We start from the raw sequence: 22094 nt of genomic DNA, 5'->3' as shown, positions 1-22094 counted from the left end.
TCACTTTCAAAGACAACAGTATAAAGTCAATAAAAGCTTCCTTAACATTAATAACAAGGCAAATATATAGAAATATAAAGGAAAAATAAGAGACAGAGCTTTGTTCTAGGAAGTCTGGAAAGAAAATAAAAAAAAAAAAACAACAACAGATGTATATATGTGAGTGGGTGGGGTAGTAAAGAAATAGCACAAAAGCATTCCCAAGCTTAAAGATGCATTAGCCTCGGATTGAAAGGGCTCACCAGAGGACCCATTATAATATATGAAACAAGATTTACCCTGGATATATCACTATAAAAAGCTAGAATGTTGAGAATTAAATAAAAGATTGTGAAACTTCCTCAGGTGGGGTGGGGATGCATTTACAAGGAAACAGACTTCAATGGCTCAGACTTCTCATTTGCACCACTGGCTGCTGGAAGACTGGGGAGCAATGGAATCCACATTCAACAGGAAATTTACTTCAAACTTGAATTCTATACGAGCTAAACCAGCAATTAGACGAGGGTAAAATAGATATTGTTAGATATGCAAGAACTCAGAAAGTTCTGAGTATGTCACACGTGCCCTTTCTTTAAAAGTTACTTGAGAATTGTGTTCTGGCAAACTGAGTTAAAAAAAAAAAAAAAGATGAGAATCCCAAGAAATGCTGGCCCTAAACCAGGGTGCAGTTAAGGTGGTCTATGGTGGCCTAGGGAGCTGCAAGTCCAAGCTGGAGTCAAAAGATAGAGAGCTCCAGGCTCTCATGGAAAAAAGGGACTCAGGGAATACCCGCTGGAAGGAGCTGAGAAAAAACTTCGTGTGATAAAAGGAGGCACTTAAGAGCTCCAGGCAAAGCAAAGAACTATACCAAAATATAACGTAATCACTGCTTATTATTGACTCTGGAATATTTTATTAGCACAATGAAGTTAACACTATTCATTGATTTTCCTCTTTTAGAATCGACCTATAGCCAAAGCTGAGAAGACTCACATTCTCTAATCCACAATTAAGTGTTATCAACCTTGAAAATGTAAAATCAGAGATTTCAGAAACTGGGAGGTATGGGGAAGAAAAGCAGGGATGTTATCATTCTCTTACTAAGTAGGGAGACAGGAGACACTGGTAGTAGAAGACGTAAGTATATTGAAGTTATAAAGGAGCTAAAAATAGTGGCAAACTGTAACACAAAAGTGGCACAAAAGTGGGAAGATGTTTTTTGTCATAGCAGGAAGTCAGTAGACAATGTCTAAAACTGGTGCGTCAACCCTGGGACGAAGGCCGCAGCAGTTGGTAGCACAGTTTTTGACTTTCCCCATATTTCCAGATAAAAATAGAGCAACTTAACTGCAAAACCAAAAACCCAGGATCCACATTTACAACACAACAAGGAAATGAGGGAACACCACAAATCCCCAAATATAAGCAGGTAGGAATAGATGACCAACTGGCCACAAGACTGGTGTACTGTCAGCATCAGTATGGGAGGGAGCAGAGATGCAGGAACACATAAGAATGATGAAAACTCCATGCAAATGGGGAATGCTGGCCAAAACTGAGAGGAGTTTTGCCTTATTCAAGAGCTGGTGAGCGCAAAGTCCAAGGGACCAGAATAAAGTAAAAGGGGCAGTGGTAAAGTGCAAGGGGTGTGGGAAAGACTGGGAGGCCAGGGCAGTCAACCCCTAGGAGGCCCACCCAATGGGCCAGAAATCCTTTCCACACTGAGCCCCTCACTGAGAATGACATAAAAATTGAGCAAGATAGAGACAATATAGCAAAGGAAAGAGAAGGTACTGATGAAAACACTCTGGGATTTAGTGGAGGTTCTAGCCAGGGCAATCAGGCAAGATAATGGAATATAAGGCAGTTAGACTGGGAAGGGAGAAGTAAAACTAGTCTATTTGCAGGTGAAATAATTTCGTATATGAAAAAAACCCTAAAGAATCTACTAAAAAACTACTGGAACTAATAAATCAGGTAAGCAATATTGTAGGATACAAGATCAATATACAAAAATTGTGTTTCTCTGTAGTAGTAATGAGCAAATAAGAAATAAAAAAGTCCATTTATAATTGCATCAAAAAGAATAAAATATATAGGAATAAGTTTAACATGTAAGAAGTACAAAGTTATTCTCTGATAACTACAAAACATTGTTGAAAGAAATTAAAGAGGATCTAAATAAATGAAAAACCATCCACGTTCATAGAATAGAAGACTTAATATTGTTAAAATAGCAATGCTCCTCAAATTGATCTACAGATTCAGTACAATCTGACTTCTTTGCAGAAATGACAAGCTGATCCTAAAATTCACGGAAATCCAAGGAACCCAGAATAGCCACCACTTGCTATAAAGCTATAATAATGAAAACTGTGGTACTGCTGGAAATATAGACATATGGATTTGATAGACTAGAATTGAGAGTCTAGAAATAAATTTCCACATTTACAGTCAACTGATTTTCAATATGTGTGCCAAAATAATTCAATGGGGGAAAGAAGTCTTTTCAACAAATGATGTTAGAACAATTGGATGTCACATGTGAAAAAAGTTGGACCCCTTCCTTTCACCGGACACAAAAATTAGCTTTAAATAAAATTACATACCTAATGTAAAGGCCAAAATTATAAAACTCTTAAAGGAAGCATAGGTGTAAATCTTTATAACCTTGGATTAGGCAATGGTTTCTTTGATATGACACCAAAAGCACAAGAAACAAAAGAAAAATTAGATAATTTGGACTTCATCAAAATTAAAAACTTTTGTGCTTCAAAGAGGAACATCAAGAAATTGAAAAGGCAAACCACAGAATGAGAGAAAATATTTGCAAACCATGTATCTGATAATGAAAGATTTCTTACAATTCAAAGACCAACCAATTTGAAAATGGACAAAAGACTTGAATAGACAATTCTCCAAACAAGATATACAATAGCTAATAAGCATACGAAAAGCTGTTCAACATCATTAGCTATCAAGGAAATGCAGATCAAAGCCACAATGAGATACAACTTCATACCCACTAGGATGGCCGTAATAAAAAAGACAGACAAGAACAAGTGCTGATGAAGATGTTGAGAAATTCAAACTCATATCTCAAACACTGTTGGTAAGAGTGTAAAATGGTGTAGCTGTTTTGGAAAACAGCCTGGCAGTTATTCAAAAGGTTAAACGGAATTACCACGTGACTGAACAATTCCATTTGCAGACATATACCCAGGAGAAATGAAAACATATGTCCACACAACTTATCTGTATATGTTTATGGTAGTGATATTCACAATAGTCAAAAGGCACTTACCCACATGTCCACCAACTGATGAATTAATATCCCTGTAATAGAATATTATTTGCAAAAAAGCAAAGAAATTCTGACATGTGGTACAAAATGGATGAAACTTGAAAACATTATTCTAAGTGAAAAAAGCCAGTACATAAAGAACAACATACTGTCTGATTCCATTGATATGAAATGTCCACAGTAGCAAATCTATGGAGACAGGAAGTAGATTAGTGGTTGCCCAAGGCTGGAAGAGATGGGGGATTTGGCGGGTGATGGCTAAGGGGAGCAGGGTTTCTTTCTGGGACAATGAAAATGTTCTAAAATTAGACAGTGATGATGCTTGCACAACTTTGTATACTAAAAGCCATTAAATTGTACACTTTATGGGTGAATTATGTGATGTATATGATGTATATATTACAGCTCGGTAAAGTTGTTTTTAAAAAGTATATTAGAAACTGGACCAGGAAACCCAAGAAAGCAGACCCCTACATTTTTTAACACTAAACAAAAGCAACAGTGGCAGCTCTCTGAACTTAGAAAAGCTGTCTGAAACATGCCTCCTCCTAAAAAGCTGAGGTAACTAAATACACAAAGAAAAAAATGAGCAACAATGAGTATTTAAGTCAAATCCTCTTAAAGTTACTACTAGAAAAAAGAGAATAAGGAGCAGAATAGCATCCCTATTGACAATGGAAGTACACTAGAAAGACATGTCCCCAAATGATCAAAACTGTAATGTTTTATTTCAAATCGAACTAAAAGGCATTAAAATATAATATAAGACATCTTGGGAAGTGAGATAAGAAAAACTTAGAAATAAGAGAAAAATGAAGCACAAAAAATGGAAATGAAAAATGACTAAACTAAAAGAAATATAAGAATGAATAAACACCACAAATAATGCCTTAAGAGGTGAAAGAGAAGAAAAATTTAAAAATAAAAAAAAAAAACAAACCGAAAAAGATTCGAGAAAGTGACATATAATGAGGATGGGAAGGAAACACGTTGCACGTACCCTCCCACCTGCCTGGCTCTGGTGCACTGTGATTTCAATTCAAACTTGAGCAGTTTCTGCAGGATGCTGTCAGCTCTATACCTTGGAGGTCCCCGAGACCTGCCTCCTTGGGCAGTGTGAAGCTGAGGGCAGTGGAGGCCACAGTTACAACTATTACCTGGAAAGACTGTCCAGAGCCTGGATGAAGTTATTTGTCCCTGAGCTGTCCTTCTCAGGGCTCTCCATCAGTGACATGGTGGCAAAGACGACATCACTGGCCAGGAACTTATGCTTGAAGCCAAAATGAATGCTGAAAGTCTGTACGCGCATGTCCTTCATCCTACAATGGGAGAAAGACACACGGCTGTCACCCTACGTGTGCATGGAAGTGTCAAGTTGTGAGTGAACCAGGCCAGGTGAGCAGATGTGCTGCTGTTCCCCTCTCCCCTGCCAATGTTGCAGTATAGCCATTCTGGCCAGAGGCTGGAGGGGGTCAGAAGGCCTGACATAACAGTCCTGTAGCCTGGGACACTGAGAGCCTTATCCAAAGCTGCTCAGCTGACTGGGAGCAGAGCAAAAACTTTTGGGCCAGGTGGTGGTATGTGGTTGTTTCTCATGCCCCAGGATGCCGGGGTAGCCAGGGACAGGTCCCCCAGTGGGCTTAGAGAACCTGGGTGGGCAGAGTTTGCCTGGACCTGGTGCCAGTAGGCTCTTCCCAGGCCCATTCCGTGCGGCCAGTGAGGGACCTCACCTCAAACATTTGCACCTCAGCCCCAGGATGTAAGGATTCTAGATCTTTTGGGTACTTTAGGAAATCTTATCTTTAACTCAAAGAGAACTCAGAACTTTGGGAAAGGCTCAACAGGTCATGTTCGTTTGTGCATTTTTTTTTTTTTTGCATTACTTTAGAAATGTGGTTAGAGCTAAAGCTTTAACAAATCTTAAATAGGAAAATGTGTTTACCCAAATTTATTCGCAGACTCTTCAATCATCTCCCGCAAATTCTCCTTTAAGGAGATATCCATGGACTGAAACTTCTGCTTCACTTGCTTTAAGGGGAGGCTGGAAAGACAGTAAGCACTAGTCACAGGAGGGATCTGGCTTCAAACTGAGATTGCTGAAACACTAACGGGTTAGAGAGAACTCTTGCAGGGTCCTAGTGTCCCACAAGCGACTTCTCAGTCTAGGCCTTCAGAGAACATTATGGAAACTCAGTGAGTAACTTATGACTGAAATAAGCAGCAGTCGAAATGAAGATGAAGTCAGTCACAATGAAGGGGAAGGGCTTTTCCCTTGGGGATTGCGGGGTGGGAGACTCTGGGCAAAGGCAGTTACTCACCCCATGTCTGCAAGGAACTCCTGGAGCCTCTTCTGCCCATGCACAGACCAGAGTTTGAACCTGGCCGCAGTGTAGCACGTGTTGCACAGGCTGTCATGGAGGGACCAGTGCTGGTAGAGCACCAGGCGGAGGCTAGGGCTGCAGTCAAGGAGGTTGAGGCTGCATGGTGACCTGGGACCCCACCTACCAGTGATTCTCCAGCAGATAGCTTGCTCTACTCACCAAGGCACAACCAGTTACCACATGGGTAAAATGGAGCTCATTGTCCTTCCTAGCTTAACTTGACCCATGTAGATTGTGAGGTGGTGGGCACAGACAGGGAAACTGAGGAAGAAGGAATTATGAGAGTCTAGGGTCATAGAGAGCTCTTGCAGCCACACGGGACTTGGGAGGCCTGACAGGGTATCACCATCCCAGGCTGTGATCCCAACCGCTCCCTGTGTCCTCCACCTGACTGCCCTCCCTCCCACCCGTCTGCCAGGACACCCTCAGCAAAGGCCCCATCCTCAACTCACCCTTTTTCTTGAATACAGCCCTCACTGCTCATGGGGCCAAGAGTGAGGCTGTGTGCAAGGACATTCTGATCTGCACAGGCCTCTGGAGGGTCTCAGGCAGGATGCCAGGAGCTGGCCCTGACAACAAACCTGGCCCCTGGCTGGCCTCCGGGCACATGGCAGCCTGTCTTATCACAGACCCTTTGGACAGTTAAGCTTCAGAGCCACCGTAGTCTTTGTACGCACCCCAAGCAAGCCCTGGTTCCTGGATGTCACATGTCAGGACCTGGCTCCTACACACTGTGGCTCCTCTCCCAGGAGTTTAGCTGCCCTGTGCCCAGCATCTCTTTCAAGATTTGTCGCAGACACCTCTCACACAACCTGTCCAAACTCATGTTTACTTATCTCCAGCCACCCCAGCACAGGGACAGGATGGCACTATCCCTTCCATTGCTCTAGTCAATGCCTAAGCAGCAATCTCAGCCAAGCCTCACATTCATTGCCATGGTATGGCCCAAGCCACTCTGCTGTCTCCTTGCCTCCAATCAGCAGGCTAGAGAGAGACTTTTTAAACACCAAAAACTGAACCAGGTCATCACTCTGGGCTCACAGGACACACTGCTGTGGCTTAACTCCTAAGCCCTGCCCATTTCTCCAGCCCCTTCCTTGAACTTACCTCAGGGCCTTGGCATGGCCATAGCCTCTGCCTAGACTGCTCTCCCTCCCACAGAGCACAGCTGAATGTCAGCTGGAGGTGTGGCCTCTCCAAGGCCTTTCCTAAGCACTGTGGTCCCATGGTTACTACATCAACACCCCACATTCTTCTCTTGAAATGCCACATTCCATAATCACATGCTGGCTCACTATCATGACTTGAAAGGAGTCTGAAAATGTCACTAAACTGCCTGTATCACACAGGCAGTCCCACATGCCCTCACCTGCATGCACCTAGCACCAGGCCTACAATGAGCAAAACATAGATGTGCTTCTAAAAACAGCTGAGGTAACTAGTAGCCGAAGCCGCACAGATGAGGTGGGTCAGCGTCTGCTCTCCAGTACCCAGTGCTTTGTCCTGACCAGAAGCACATTGGGTCCCTCTTCCTAGAGACTCTTGTCCTGTTTGCTGCCTGTACTAGGAACATTGTATGTAGCTGGCAAGCATACCACCCACAGAGGATGTGGGCTGGGACCTGCAGAGGTGACAGCTTGCCACCGAGCAAAGTATCAGAGGGCCTGAGACGCAAGGATACTCATACTCGAAGGAGATGCGCATGCAGTCCACAGAGAGGGCATTCTCCTCGTCCTCATCCCGGTGGTTGTGCCGGGACACGTGGCGTTGCAGGATGCCGACGTCGGTCACATACTTCATCCTGCGAATGAAGCACTGTTGGCCTGGGTGGGCTACCTCCTCTCCTCACATGAAGCCTGCTACGGCTTCCTGCAGGGATCCCTCACAGGTCCGCCATGCGGGCTGTTCCTTCCAAGACTAAGGAAGCTCTGCTGCCTGCGTGTAGAAACCAAGCATGGCGGGGCAGGGAGGCGAAGGGCTGGGAACTGACCTCACTTGCCTTCCCCTGTACTCTCTTCTGGGTGTCAGCTGCCCTGCTGTTACCTTGTTGAGGCCTTCTGAGAGTTGGCTCTGTGGGAGGCCATGGCCCCACCTACAGGCCAAGGTCAAGTGGACAGACTCGGTAGGTGACAGCGATCCACAGCAGAGTGTGTGGACCTGGCACAGTAAGTACTCCCAAGGATAGCAGGAAAGGGTAGACCCCAGTCCAGGTCTACCTACAGGTGACTACTGAGCAGGATGGTGACAGGCAGTGGGGCCTCACCTGAGGGGAGGCCACAGGCCAGGGATAGTGTCTGGTGCTGCACACACCCCATGCTACCCTTAACAGTTAAGGGGAAAGAGGCCCAGTAGGGTGGCAGGCTAGGCTATGGAGACAGATACAGGAAGTACCCTAGGCCTATGTGACTTAGGATCCTCTTGCTCCCTGGGCCATACTGAAGGACTTGGACAGTTAGGTAGGGAAGGCGGGAAATAGGGGAAACGGGGACCTTTGCAAACTGCACAAGGCAGTGCCAGGTGGTAGGCTCAGGTCCCCTGGGAAAGGGTTAGTACTTTGGGGCCCAGGGCCCTGTTAATTCCCTTGGAGTCCCCTCCAAGAGGCCATCAGAGTGGGGATGAGAGAGGGTACTGGCACCCTGTCCCTCCCTGGCAATGGTGCGGTGAATGGGCAGCCCTTAGGATCATCTAACTCCAATGGCAAACACCAAAGCCTGCCCACTGAGGGGCACAAAAGGATTTGCTCCATGGCAATCCTCACTGCAACCCTCTCCAGCCTCCCCCTTACCTTGGAGATAAAAACCACCTTCCCTGGCAGACTCTGGGGGTTGTCACCACTTCCTCCTGTCCCCATGTTTGCTGTGTATGGGACATACCTCTGAACTCGGACCTGCCCACAGCACAGGCAACAAACCGGTACCCAGAGCACGGAGACTGCACTCCCTTCTCTCATCACTGGCTCCACCTGCTGGGCTCCCTGAGGGTGGACAAAATGTCCACACAAGGCCATGCGCTATTCTGCCACTTTCTAATACTAAGCTCTTCCTCAGTGACAAGGACCCAGGCCCAATGCCAGCTCCTCCTCAGGGGATTCTACAGTGACACTGCCACCCATCTCCCTACTGCAAACTCTGGCTGTGGCTGGGCTATGCACATTGTTGCAGCACAGGCCAACCTCAGACAACCCAAGGGAGCACGTCCTTACTGGGTGATCTTGTCTTGCACCCACTGGTCTGTTAGTCCAACGATGGCCCACCTGGAAGGAGAGGAGAGGGCAACAGTGCAGTGAATGGGTGGGTAGGTGGCACTCACAGGAGTGTCTTGTCATTGTGGCTAGACCTTTGGACAGGCAGTCCCCCTTGGGGTGGAGAGGTGACGGGGACAACTTGGGGCTCCTGGTACAATATCACCCCTGCAGGGGCTTTTGTTATACAAGGAAGAAGATCTAGGACAAGAACGGCAGGGCGCTGCTCTCTGAATCCTGGCTGGCCCACCACTCTCTGCTCTTGTCCTGCAGTGCAGGACTGTAGCAGATGCCTGTGCTTAGGCGCTGGGGACCCCTGGTGCCTCATTCTGCCTCTCTGAGCCCTTGGCATCCACCCCCTCTCTGTGATATGCTTGCAGAATAGCAGACTCTTGTCACATTCATCTAATGTAAATTGGTAGGACATAGAGTTAATAGTATTTAGGGCCTTTAATACCATTCAAGGTTCTGTCTCCAAGCTCATATTTTATGGATGCGATAATAGAGATCCAGGCTAGTCTAATGTCCCTCAGGTCATGGCCGACCCATGGCAGAAGGGACCAGGACTCTAGGTGTGTGCCCTCTGCAGGTCCCAGGCAGCATCTTTCAAGATGTCCCTCCAGGCCCACAGCCAAGAACAGCTGGATCCCCAGATGAATGCAGAGTGAGGCCAAGGAGGCCCTGGGGGCAGGAAGCAGGGCACCTGAGTACCCACCGCATCTCCCAGTGTAGCTAGCATGCTCCTACTTCAGAGGGACCACTTCAGAAAATACCACCCAGGGTCTCATCTTTCACTGATTCTACCTCCTTCCGACTTTTCTACAAGTATGCAGAGAACTCCTGATTGAAGTAAACTTAGAGGCAGGCAGGATGATTTTTTCCCTACATCTGATTTCACCATGGGTCAGGGCTGCAAAGATGCCTAGCACGGGCTGTCTTGTTCAAATCTCATGCTTTTTCTGTTACCTGAATTTCTGGGGCAGCAGGGGTGGTAGGGTGGGGGAGGAGCTGTGCACGGGCCTAATCCTCCAACCCTCACACTCACCATGCTCCCTCTCACCTAGGAGTTGCTATCTCAAGAGCCTCACACTTAGGAAGAAAACCAGGGCCATGTACATTCCGAGGAAGGGGCCACATCCAATGTTCCCAGTGGGGACAAGGTAAGTGTGCATGATGATTTTTTCCTTCAGAACTTGTCCTCAATGCACAAGGACAGAGTTGCTAGGAGAAAGAAGACATGTGTGACACTGACTTTGACTGGGGACTACATACCACAGCATGTCGTTTAGATCCTTGGACATCATCCATGCCAAGTCAAATATCACCATGGCCGACTGCAAGAAAAGGAGAAGCCTGAGGCCGGAGGCAGCTATGCTCATGCAATGGGCATACACTAGGGCTGAGCAACACAGACCTGAGCTGCCCAAGGCCTAGTTGAACCACTGTAGATTGAGAGTCTGGCCAGGGTATATGGGTAGATGAGGGAAGAAGACAGAGTAACTCAAACAACTTGAACTGTCTCCTCTACTAACTCAAATCATCACTATACATGCACTTCATCATGCAGCAAAGGAGGGGAACTGGATATAGTGCTGTACTGGGGCCTTTCCACATCTCATTGAGACTCTGGTGATACCCAAGGGAGGCAATGAAGTTGGGAGGAGAGGGATCCCATCATGTGCATGACCCTGCATCCTCATGTTCTTCCTGGAGGCCTTGCACACATTTCTGGGAAGGCTGGTGAGGCAGGGCCTTGGTGCCAGTTACTTGGATGCTAAAAAGGGAGAGGACCTCAGGACCCCTGGTGAGGAAGGTCTTTCTAACAAGACTGCCCAGGGACAGAAGGATCTAGCTCCCTGTGAGCAGAGTCTGGGTTTTGGTAGGAGATGACGAAAAAGGATCAGTGTCTGACCAGAAGATGCTAAAGTCTCTTCAGCTTTCTTCTAGGGAGAGGAGTTCTAAGGCAACCATCTCGTATCCGGAGGGTGCCGGGTATCTGCTGCCTGGCCCATACCTTCTCAGAGCGAGCATTACCCACCTGCCCACTGCTCAGAATTTTCCATTGACCAGGGCAGAGCAGAGAGGGCAAAAGGGTGATCTTTCAAAGGATAAGAGAACCTTGACATAAAAGAGACACTGGAAATATGGTGCTTGGAGTTCAAGGCCCCAGGATCGAATACAGTATGTTTTACCAGAAACTTATTTTCCAGGGGTCCTTTAGGCCCTGAGTTCTAATCACCATTACCAAAGCCAACACAGGTTTTCTATACAAAATTTTGTTCTGTAACACAAACACACTGACGGGCCTTTATAAATCTATAGTTTTAGCTTCTTGAATAGAGACTAATACAGAATTGTTCTGTATTTTTGATGAACAAAAATAACTTTTGCTGTCCTTTGGGCATATATTGGGTGTGAGGGGTCACCTAACTACTGCCTCTGAAATGAAGACTGTTCTCTTCCTTTTACGGAGGAGTTTAAGGCTCAGAAAGGCTGCACCACTTGGCCAAGGTCACACAGAGGGAAGCTCTGGGCTCAGATTCAAAGCAGACTTTCGTGGCTCTAAAACCTATGCTCATGCCTCCTCATGTTTCAGAATACTGACCCCCGAGTTTGAACCTTGTGGTGAATTCCACCTCTCTGTACTTACCGAGGTCCCATGATATTCATATTGCTCATAGTCAAAGAGGATGTCTCTTCTGTAACAACACAAAATGCAGGTCTTCAACAGGAAGCAGCTCATTTGGAAAGCCAAACATTTGGAAATATGCTAAAACTTGACAGTTTGAGCTCACTCAAAAAAATGCAAATGGAGTCATGGTAGTCTTTGTTTTCACTTATCAACTCTCTCTCTGGAGTGTATATGCACAAGGTTGGGAAAGGAGTAATACTGACACAAACTGCTTGTGGCCATGGAAGATAGATAATGGCAGTCCCAGAACCATGCTTCTGAGAAATTATCCCAAGACAATAATGTGAAGAAACAAGCAAGACCAAACTTGCTATATGCACAAGACTGTTCACTGTAGCCTTGTTTGTCATGGCAAAATTCTGAAGTAACCTATAGTTCAAAAAGAAGGGGCATGGCCAATTAAGTACTATGCAGTTATAAAGCCTGTTTAGATCTAAAAGGGCTATATTAAGTAGAATAATGCAACATTGTTTGTGTATTTTAATGATGTTAAATATATGTAAGTATAGATAACCCAGTAATATCAATACAAAGTCAGAATCTCTTCCTATTAGTGCAGCTAGATTATTATATTCATTTTTCTTTCCTTAACAGTTCCTGAAATGGTTTTACATTATCCTTCCACAAGGGGGCAGCCGAGCATACGCCCTCCTGGGAACAGCAGGGGCCAGCAGCAGGATGTTGAAGGACTAGATGCAGCAAGGAATTCCCAACTCAGGGGCCTTGCTGCATGTTCACCTCAAGCTAAAATAACCTTTCCAGTATTTTTATTTTAGAGTACTTCAACTTTTAAATTTGCAATATGAAGAAATATTATGGATAACTTAGTTTCCTTTTTATAATTTTTTCCTATGAGAAACTTTATAGTTATCTCGTTTGGAAGAATTTGTAAATAAAAGTATCTACAACTGGAAAACTATAAAGAATCAAGGACTGTCACCCTTAACAGATGGCGTGTATTTGGGAGATCTTTTGGCCTGGTTCTGTCACTGACGTGACCAGGAACACTACGGAAAAGACCTGGAGTTTTCCAGTGCAGCAACCACGTGCTCACTCACCTCCGGGCCTCCCACTCTCTTCGCTCTCTCCTCTTCATGGTTTGCGCCACTATCTCCTGATTCAGTGACAAAGAAAACAAAAGACTGAACGAATGAGCCAGGAATTTATCCCCATAGCCCGAGAATGTTCTGATTTGGCAGGAGCCACTGGACTCAGACCCCTTAAGGAAAACATGAGTCATTCCCATTCCCCAAGCAGTCTGCTCCTGTAGAAGGGAGGAGATGAGGCAGAGGTGGCTAGGGCCCTTCTGGCCCATTAGCACTGAGGACACTGTGGAAAGGAACAAATGCTTCCCCAGCGCCTGCTCAGGCTGCGCTCTGTCTGCCCCAGCTTTCCATCACTCCTACCACCATGTGATCTGGGATAAGCCCACAGCTACCTCATACTGGCTTCCCACCAGGTTAATAAGAGCTAATGTTTCTTATGTCCTACCATGTGTTAAAGACTATTTTAATTTTACAGACACAATCTCACTTAGCTCTCACAACAAAGGTATGAGATGGTGTAGCAGTTTTAAAAATCCATGGTCCTGAGACTTCTGCATCCAGAAAGATGTGGTAAATGTATTTTTTTCCTATACTATATGTCCACTTCCTATACCTAAAAATGCTGACATTATATATAAAACAAACAAAATAAGACTTCAAAAGGTGGGGAGGAAGGTCAATCAGCTAGGGACCCCAGGACCTGAGGAATGACACAGCGATAAGTTCCCTGGGTTTTATTCTTGGCTCTATATCCGAGACTTGGAGCTGAAGAAGCTGGCAACCTGCTAACACCAATAGATACAGAAAAAAAAATCCCCAGAAGCCAAAGGACCTGTAAGGAGCAGCTTCAAAAGACAAAAAACTTTTAGATAATAACTACTCTACTCTAGCCAACACCATCAAAAACACTGTGGCCTTACCCCAACTCACCCCAGCAAAGGCTGAGGGGGAGCCTAGACACTCACCATTCGAACACCTCCCTCTTACCTGTAACACCTCCTCCACCTGCTACCTATAACATTTCCCAACACCTCCACTGGAGTGTCAGAGGAGGCCAAGGAGGCAGCCTGGACCTTCCTTGCCCAGGGATAACATGGGACCACTCTTCTCAGGGGTTAATGGAAGTCAAGTGGGGAACCTAAACTTTTACTTCCACTTAGCTATAAGGGGCCACGCCACCCACCTCCTTCTTTGCCAGAGTGGCGTCAGAGAAAGTAGGTAAAACAGAAGGTCTAAAAAAAACTCAAAGTCTCATAATGTAATACAAACACATCCAAGTTTCATTTGAAAAATCACTGATCATACGAAGAACCAGGAAATCCCAAATTGAATACAAAAAAGAAAACCCACAGGTGCCAATACTAAGATGATAAAGATGTCTGAATTACCTAACAAAGATTTTAAAGTGGCCATCATAAAAATGGTTCAACAAGCAATTATAAGCGCACTTGAAACAAATGAAAAAAGAAACCTCAGCCAGAAAGAATCAAAAAGAAATTTACAATTGAAAAATACAACAACTGAACAGAGGGACAGAAGAAAGAACCAACAGTTGAACTAGCAGAAATGATAATAGAAATTACCCAGTCTGAGCGACAGAGAGAAATGAGATGGGGGGAAAGCCTCAGGGACATGTGGGACTACAACAAAAAAACCGTTCATGTCACTGGTATCCTGGGTGGAGAGGAAAAAGAGAGTAGGATGAAAATATACTTAAAGACATAATGGCTGAAAATTAATAATGATGGAAAATTTGGCAAGAGACATACACCTGCAGACTCAAGAAGCTGACTGAAATCTAATAGGATCAACCCGAAGAAATCAATACCAATACATATCATAACAAAACTTCTGTACATAAAGCCAAACCCCCCCAAAAAACAAAACTAAAAAACAAACAAATGAACAAAAACCAGAAAATGACATTTTACCTATTGGGAAAAAACAATTTCAATGGCAGCAGATTTGCCAGAAACCATGGAGGCCGGAGAAAGTGGCACAACATTTTAAAAATACTGAATGAAAACAACTATTGACCCTGAATCCTAAACCCAGTGAAAATATCTTTCAGGAATGAAGGGAAAAATCAAGGAATTCTCAGAAAAAGAAAAACTAAGAGAATTTATTATCAGTAGATTCCCTCTTAAAAAATGATTAAAGGATGTTCTGTAAAAAGAGATGACAAAAGAAAATGACAAAAAATAAACTTTGGAACATCAGGAGGGAAGAAAGAACATAATAAGTAAATATTAGGTAGACACACTAGAGTTTCCTTATTCTCTTGAGTTATAATTATGTTTGATAGTTGAAGCAAAAAACATGACTGTATGACTAAATGTATGTGGAGAAAATATTTAAGACAATTATATTGCAAATAGAGGAGAATAAGGGACATAAAGGAAGGTGGAGTTTCTACATTTAGCTCAAACTGGTAAAATGACAATACCAGTAGACTATGATGAGTTATGAATATATAACATATTTCCTGAAGCAACCATTAAAAAAATTGTATAAGCAGATAACACTCACAAATACTACAGGTAAATTGAAACAGAATTCTAAAAAAGAGAAAAGGAAAACAGAAAGGAAAAACATTACAGGAAATAGAAAATAAAATGTCAGACTTAAGTTCTAACATATCAATAATTAAAATAAATATAAATTAAAATAAGATCCAATTCTATGCTGTTTAAAGAAACTAAGTACAAACATAATGATATAGGAAGGTTAAAAGTAAAAGGATGAGAAAAGATATAGTATGCAAACATTAATCAAGAAAAACGGAATATAAATTGCTGCAGCCACTATGGAAAACAGTAGGGAGTTTTCTCAAAAAATTAAAATTAGAATTAGCATTTGATCCAGCAATTCCACTTCTGGGTATTTATCTGAAGGACATGAAAACACTAGCTAGAAAAGATATCTGCACTCCCATGTTCACTGCAGTATTATTTATAATAGCCAAGACATAGAAACAACCTAAATGTTCATCCATGGATGGATGGATAAAGAAAATGTGGTATGTACTACAAACAATAGAAAATTATTCAGCCTAAAAGAAGGAAATCTTGCTATTTGTGACAAAATGGATGAACCTTGAAGGCATTATGCTAAGTGAAATAAGTCAGAGAAAGACAAATACTGTATGATCTTACTTATTATGGAATCTCATTTTTTTAAAAAATTGAACTAATATATAGAGAACAGATTGGTGGTTGTCAGAGGTGGTGGGTAAGCAAAATAGGTAATTGGGGGCGGGGGGTAAGTGAAGGTGGCCAAAAGGTACAAACTTCCAGTTATAAAATAAATAAGTCCTGGGGATGTGATGTACAGCATGGCGACTATAATTAATAATACTGTGTTGTTTATTTGAAAGTTAAGAGAGCATATCTTAAAAGTTCTAATTTTAAGAAAAATATTTATAACTATGTGTGGTGATGGATATTAACTAGTCATTGTGGTAATCATTTTACAATATATACAAATATCAAATTGTTATGTTGTACATCTGAAACTAACATGTTATGTGTCAAGTATACCTAAAAAAAAAAAAAACGGAAAACAGGAGTGGCAATATTATGAGATAAAGCAGACTTTAGGGCAAAGAAAATTACCAAGAGATATAAATAATGAGAAAAAGGTCAATCCACCAAGAGAACACAGTAATCGTGTGTGCACCAAACAATGGAACTATAAAATATGTGAAGCAAAAACTTATAGAACTGAAAGGAGAAAAAAACAAACCTAGAATCATAGTTGAGACATCAACATCCCTATCTTCAGAATTGATAGACTAGCCAGACAGGAAAACAGTGAGGATATAGATGAACTCAACAATATCATCAACCAACAGTAACAAATTGACATTTATTTAACACTCTACCTAATAACAGCAGAACATATTCTTTTCAAGTGCTCACAGAACATATATCAAGATAGATTATATTTCAGTCCATAAAACAAATATCAACAAATTTAAAAGAACTAAAATTACATAGTGTATTCTCTAACCAATGGAGTCAAACTAGAAATTGATAATCAAAAGATAACAGGAAAATCTCCAAACACTTGAAAACTAACCAGCACAGTTTGAAATAACCCATAGATCAAGGAGGAAGTCAAGGGAAATTAAAAAAAAAAAAAAACATTAAAGGGAATAAAAGTGCAAATGAATATATCAATGCATGAGACACAGCTAAAGAAGGGCTTACAGGGAAATTTATAGTATTAAATACACCCAATAGGAAAGAGGAAAAGCCTCAAATCAACAATCTGTGTTCCTACCTCAAGAAGTAGAAGAGCAAAATAAATCTTAGCAAGAAGAAGAAAGGAAATACTACAGAGGAAGGGAACACAGGTATTACCTTGATGGCAAAACCAGGCAGATATTTCAGAAAAGAAAAATAGACCAGTATCCCTCATGAATATAAATGGAAAAATCTTTAACAAAACAGAAGCAATAGAATTTAGCAATTTATAAAAAGAATTATACACCATGACCAAATGAAGTTTATTCCTCAGATGTAAGGCTGATTCAATATTTTAAGGAATCAATCAATATTATGTACCATGTTAATAGGCTAAAGAAGAAAAACCACATTATCCTATCAATTAATTCAGAAAAAGCATTAGAAAAAATTTAATACTCATTAATGATAAAACTCAGGAAAGAAAGAGAGGGGAACTTCCTCAATTTGATAAAGAGAAATCTACAAAACCCCCACAGCCTAACATACTTAATAGTGGATACTTTCCCTCTATGATCAGGAACAAGGCAAAGATGTCCACTCTCACCACTCTAATTCGACATAGTGTCAGGAAGTTCTAGCCAGTGCAGTGTCTAAATCAGGAAATAAAAGGCATTGAGATCAGAAAGGAAGAATTAAACCTCTCATTTGCAGACGACAGAATTGTCCATGTAGCAGATCTCGAGGAATCTACAGAAAAACCCTGAGAGCTAATAACTGAGTTTGGCAAGGTCACAGGATACAAGAAAAACATACATTAAGTCAATTGTGTATCTATATAGTAGCAATGTACACATTGAATCCAAAATTAAAATACAGTATCATTTATAATCACTTCAAAAAAAATAAAACACTTAGGTGACTGGCAAAACAAGTATAGGACTTGAATGCTGAAAAGTGCACAATGTTGATGAAAAAATCAAAGAGGTAAATAAATAGAGAGACACACCCTGTTCATGGATTATAAGACTCAACATAATAAAGACGTTATTTGCCCCAAATTGTGTTATGGTTCATGTAATTCCTATCAAAATCTCAGCACGATATTTTGTAGATGTAGAGAAGATCATGCTAAAAATTATGTAGAAAGGAAAAGGACGTAGACCAGCTAACATAATTTTGAAAAAAATAACTAAAGGCTTACTATATGACTACAACAATTAAGACTATGTGGTATTGGCAGAGGGGTAGATACACAGATCAACAGAATAAAGACTCTATAAATAGATCCACACAAACATGCTATACTGATTTTTGACAAAGGTGCAAAAGCAATTCAATGGAGAAAGGATAGCCTTTCAACAAGTAATCTTGGAGCTATTGGACATCTGGAGGCAAATGAACATTGACCTAAACCTTACACCTTAAACAAAAATTAACTAAAAATGGACAACAGACTCAAATGAAAAACATAAAACTATAAAACTTTTAACATTTGTTCTACATAAGACTCCATTAAGAGTGAGAGAAAATATTTGTAAACCACAGGTCTGACAAAGGACTAGTATCTAGAATACATAAAATTTAACATTAAAAAAAGAAACAAGCCAGTTAGAAACTGAGTGAAATGCACAGAGGCATTTCACCCAAGAGTATATACAGATGGCAAATAAGCACACCATTAGCCATCAGAGAAATGAAAATTAAAATCATAATGAGATATTGCTACTACCTCCCAGAGCAGCTAAAATTAAAAAAGTGACATCATCAAATGCTATACAGATTGTGGAGAAACTGGATCACTCAGATTGTTGGTCAGAATATAAAATGGTACTAGAGAAGTATTTAGCAGTTTTTTAAAAAACTAAACATGCAACTACCATATAACCCAGCAAATGCACTCTTGAGCATTCATCCCAGAGAAATAAAGATATGTGTTTAAAAAAAAAAAAACGAAACAAAAAACAACCCTGTTCACAAATGTTTATAGCAGCTTTATTCATAATAGCCAGAAACTGAAAACAGGCCAGATGCCCTTAAGTGGGTGAATAGCTTAACAAACTGGTCAATCCATACCATGGAATTCTACTCAATAACAGGGAACCAACAAATGATACGCCCAAAAAACCTAAATGAATCTCCAGAATATTAGGCTGAGTGAAAAAAAGCCAATTCTCAAAGGTCACATACTATATTATCCCACTTATATAACATTCTTGAAATGACAAAATTATAGAAATGGAGAAGAGATTGGTGGTTGTGAGGGGCTAAGGAGAGGGTGTGGGCATGGCCATAAAAGGGCCATGGCAGGGATCCTCCTGGTGATAGAAACATCCTGTATTTTGACTATGTCAATGGCAATGATCTGGTTGTGATATTGTATAATTTTGCAGTGGTACCATTGGCAGAAATTGAGCAAAGTACATAAGTGACCTAATTTTTTACGTTAATCTATAATGACCTCAACATAAGTTAAAAAAAAAAAAAAAAAAAGGCATGGTTCCGATGAGGAAACAGGCCAGATGGCGGTGACAAAACTACTACGCTCTCTATTTTTTTTGGGGGGGGGGCAATGTTCTCTATTATGATGTGGTGGTGGTCCCATGACTTTATACGTTTGTCAAATCTCACTGAATTATACATTTGGTGAATTTTATTGTATAGAAATTACACCTCAAAAAGGTTGATTAACAAAACCCCCAAGACCCAAGAATTCTTTGACTTTCCCTGCAGTGCACAGTGGAGTCCTGTCCCCTTTCCTTGTGACTGTGGGATACTGTGGGACTATGAGGCAAGTTAGGAGGGCCATACAGCGGCTGCCTTGTTGGCTGGAATATTTGTGCTGGGAGCCTGAGCACCATGCTGTGAGGAAGCCACTTATAATGGAGGGGCCCCTGCATGCACTTGTGTTGGCAGTACTGGCTTGGGACTATCCAACATGTCTAGGTTCCTGACATGAGAGCCCTCAACCCTTCCCAGTATTATAGCCCAAGAGAAACTAGTCCTTGCAGGGCTCTGCCCAAATTCTTGATCCAGGGAATCCATATGCATAGAAAATGGTTATTTAAGATATAAGTTTTGGGGTCATTTGTTAAACACTAGTAGTAACCACAACAGACAAGTACAATTATATCCTCATTTTACAGAAGCACAGAGAGGTTAAGTCACTTGCCTAAGATTATATAGCTAATAATAGCAGATCCGAATTTTGAACCCAGGTGACTAAGCCAGGATATAACATCACCTGTAGATTAAGTGCAATTATGTTCGTTTGATATAAGAATCTCATCCTTGTGGGGCCCATCTTTAAAAGACAGACAAAAATTTTTCTTGACCCCATGTTTTCTTCTCTGCTCTCTTATATAGTAAAACTCTTTTAAAAAGTTTATAGCCTATCTCCAAACCTTTTGGTGTGCACCCTTAATAAAAACATTTCTGAGAACATACCTCTAATTCATGTATGTTTATTTATAAATCATGCACAGATTTTAATTACGATGTATTCTCAGAAATGCTACATCTTATCAAAGTCAAATCTCTAGGCCTAACTTACAGATTACAAAAACTGCAGGGAAATAGCAAGTAAAATTACTCCATGAAGAGACAAGCAGTAGGAAACTGGAGTGGCCTCTAGTGTTATTCAAAAAACAAAATGGAAAAAAACTGCCAACCTTGATTGGATGATGGTTTAGAAACCAAAATAGCTGTAAAATTTATTTTGGGGACAACTGAAAAAATCTGAATATGAGCCGAATATTAGATGATATTAAGACATTATTAATTTCTTACATATGATAATAGTATTGTGTTGGTGGGGAGAATGTCCTTATTCTTAGCACATGCATTTGAAAGAATTTATGGGGTCATATCATAGTGTCTGCAATTTATCACCAAATGATCTCACACACTAAAAAGCATATATAAAGTAAATGTGGCAAAATGTGAACAATTGTTGAATCTAGATGGAAAGCATATGGGTACTCATTGCACTATCCTTTCAACCATTGTAGATGCTTGAAAATTTCTCAAGTCAGCAGGAAACTTACATACACATATATATAGTATTATATGAAACATTTGCAAACCCAGATTCTAAATAGATGTGGTAAGGTAAGCATGTAAACAGAAGCTCTACCATGATCTGACATCTCTTCAAGAACTCTGCCTTTCTCCTCATTGCCAAACTTGCTGGTTAGTTCTCGTCTGCCCATTTCTCACATGCTGCTGGCTGCGCCCCCTTGAAACCATCCTCTTCCCTCAGACTCCTTGCTCCTGTGGATGCTCTGTTCTAAATGTCTCTCTGGCTCCTTCTCTTCCAATTCAGGTTTCTGGTCAAGTGTCCATAGCCTTTTTCATAAACCAAAAGCTTGCCTGTCTAGCCCCTTACCTTGCTGATTTTTTCCTCATAATATGTATTTCACCCTGAAACCATCCTCTAATCATGCTCATTTACATGTTACTTATCTGTCTCCTCTACTGGAAAGGAAGTTTCAGGAAGGTAAGATTTTGTTCTCCCCCTGGTACTATAGAGCTTGATTAGCACCTGGCACATAGTAAGTGAAAAAGACTTGCTTATTAGAGTAGAGAATTCCAAGACTCTTATCTCCAGAATATAAATGTTTCCAGGGAAAATCTCACCAGATACTGATATTGGGGATCCTGGCAGTTCATCAACTGAAAAGAATGCTATAAAAAAAAGCATTCAGAGAAACCAAAGATTAGAAGATAAAGACCTAAAGTCTTGCAGAAAGTAGAACCAACAGACAAGAGAAAAGAAAATCTCAGCGTGGCTCTGAGAGGTCACCATCAGACCACCTGAAACTCTAGAAAATAAGTGGGCAAAGAGGAAGGCGGCAACGAGAGCAATTCCTAGCTTTGCAAGATATGCCCCCCAGGTGGACAGTGTCCCAAATATGATTCAAAAGGGCCCTGCTAGAACACAGTATTGGGAGATGTCAGGCCAAGGATGAAGGGAAGCACCTGAAACATTCTAGAAGCAAATTCTAGCTTGCACACAAAGGATCGGGAGCCAGAAGGCATCAGCTTCAACACTGAACACTAGAATAAAACACGGCCCTTGTGTTGGAGAACAACTGCCTCCCACCTGGAATTCTACATCTCGCAGAAGGCACCAGCATTGGCCAGGCTCCAGATCTGGTAAATGGCTCAGATCCAAGACTCATAAGGCACAAATCACTCATGTCTTTGCACACAGATGCTTCCTCTGGAGTGACCATCTGGGACTGAGCTTGGCCATGAAC

The 22094-nt window shown here is 41.8% G+C and overlaps 1 protein-coding gene across 1 annotated transcript in view; it reads right to left on the bottom strand.

Annotated features, from left to right (window-relative positions):
• The window catches only part of CDC45 (cell division cycle 45), a 34042-nt gene that overhangs the window by 7783 nt on the left and 4165 nt on the right, over positions 1–22094 (bottom strand). Inside the window, exons 6-13 of the mRNA XM_016166910.2 lie at positions 12659–12714; positions 11559–11607; positions 10181–10242; positions 8870–8920; positions 7349–7468; positions 5605–5736; positions 5229–5327; positions 4444–4605 (exon numbers count right to left, since the gene is read on the bottom strand). Coding sequence (XP_016022396.2) covers positions 4444–4605; positions 5229–5327; positions 5605–5736; positions 7349–7468; positions 8870–8920; positions 10181–10242; positions 11559–11607; positions 12659–12714 — 731 coding nt within the window. The remainder of the gene's footprint in view (positions 1–4443; positions 4606–5228; positions 5328–5604; positions 5737–7348; positions 7469–8869; positions 8921–10180; positions 10243–11558; positions 11608–12658; positions 12715–22094) is intronic.

This window comes from Rousettus aegyptiacus, unplaced genomic scaffold (assembly GCF_014176215.1).
Source record: "Rousettus aegyptiacus isolate mRouAeg1 unplaced genomic scaffold, mRouAeg1.p scaffold_m13_p_5, whole genome shotgun sequence".
In the NCBI taxonomy this organism is placed as follows: Eukaryota; Metazoa; Chordata; class Mammalia; order Chiroptera; family Pteropodidae; genus Rousettus; species Rousettus aegyptiacus.
Note: the sequence above shows the minus strand (reverse complement) of the source record. Positions and strands in the feature narration are given on the sequence as shown.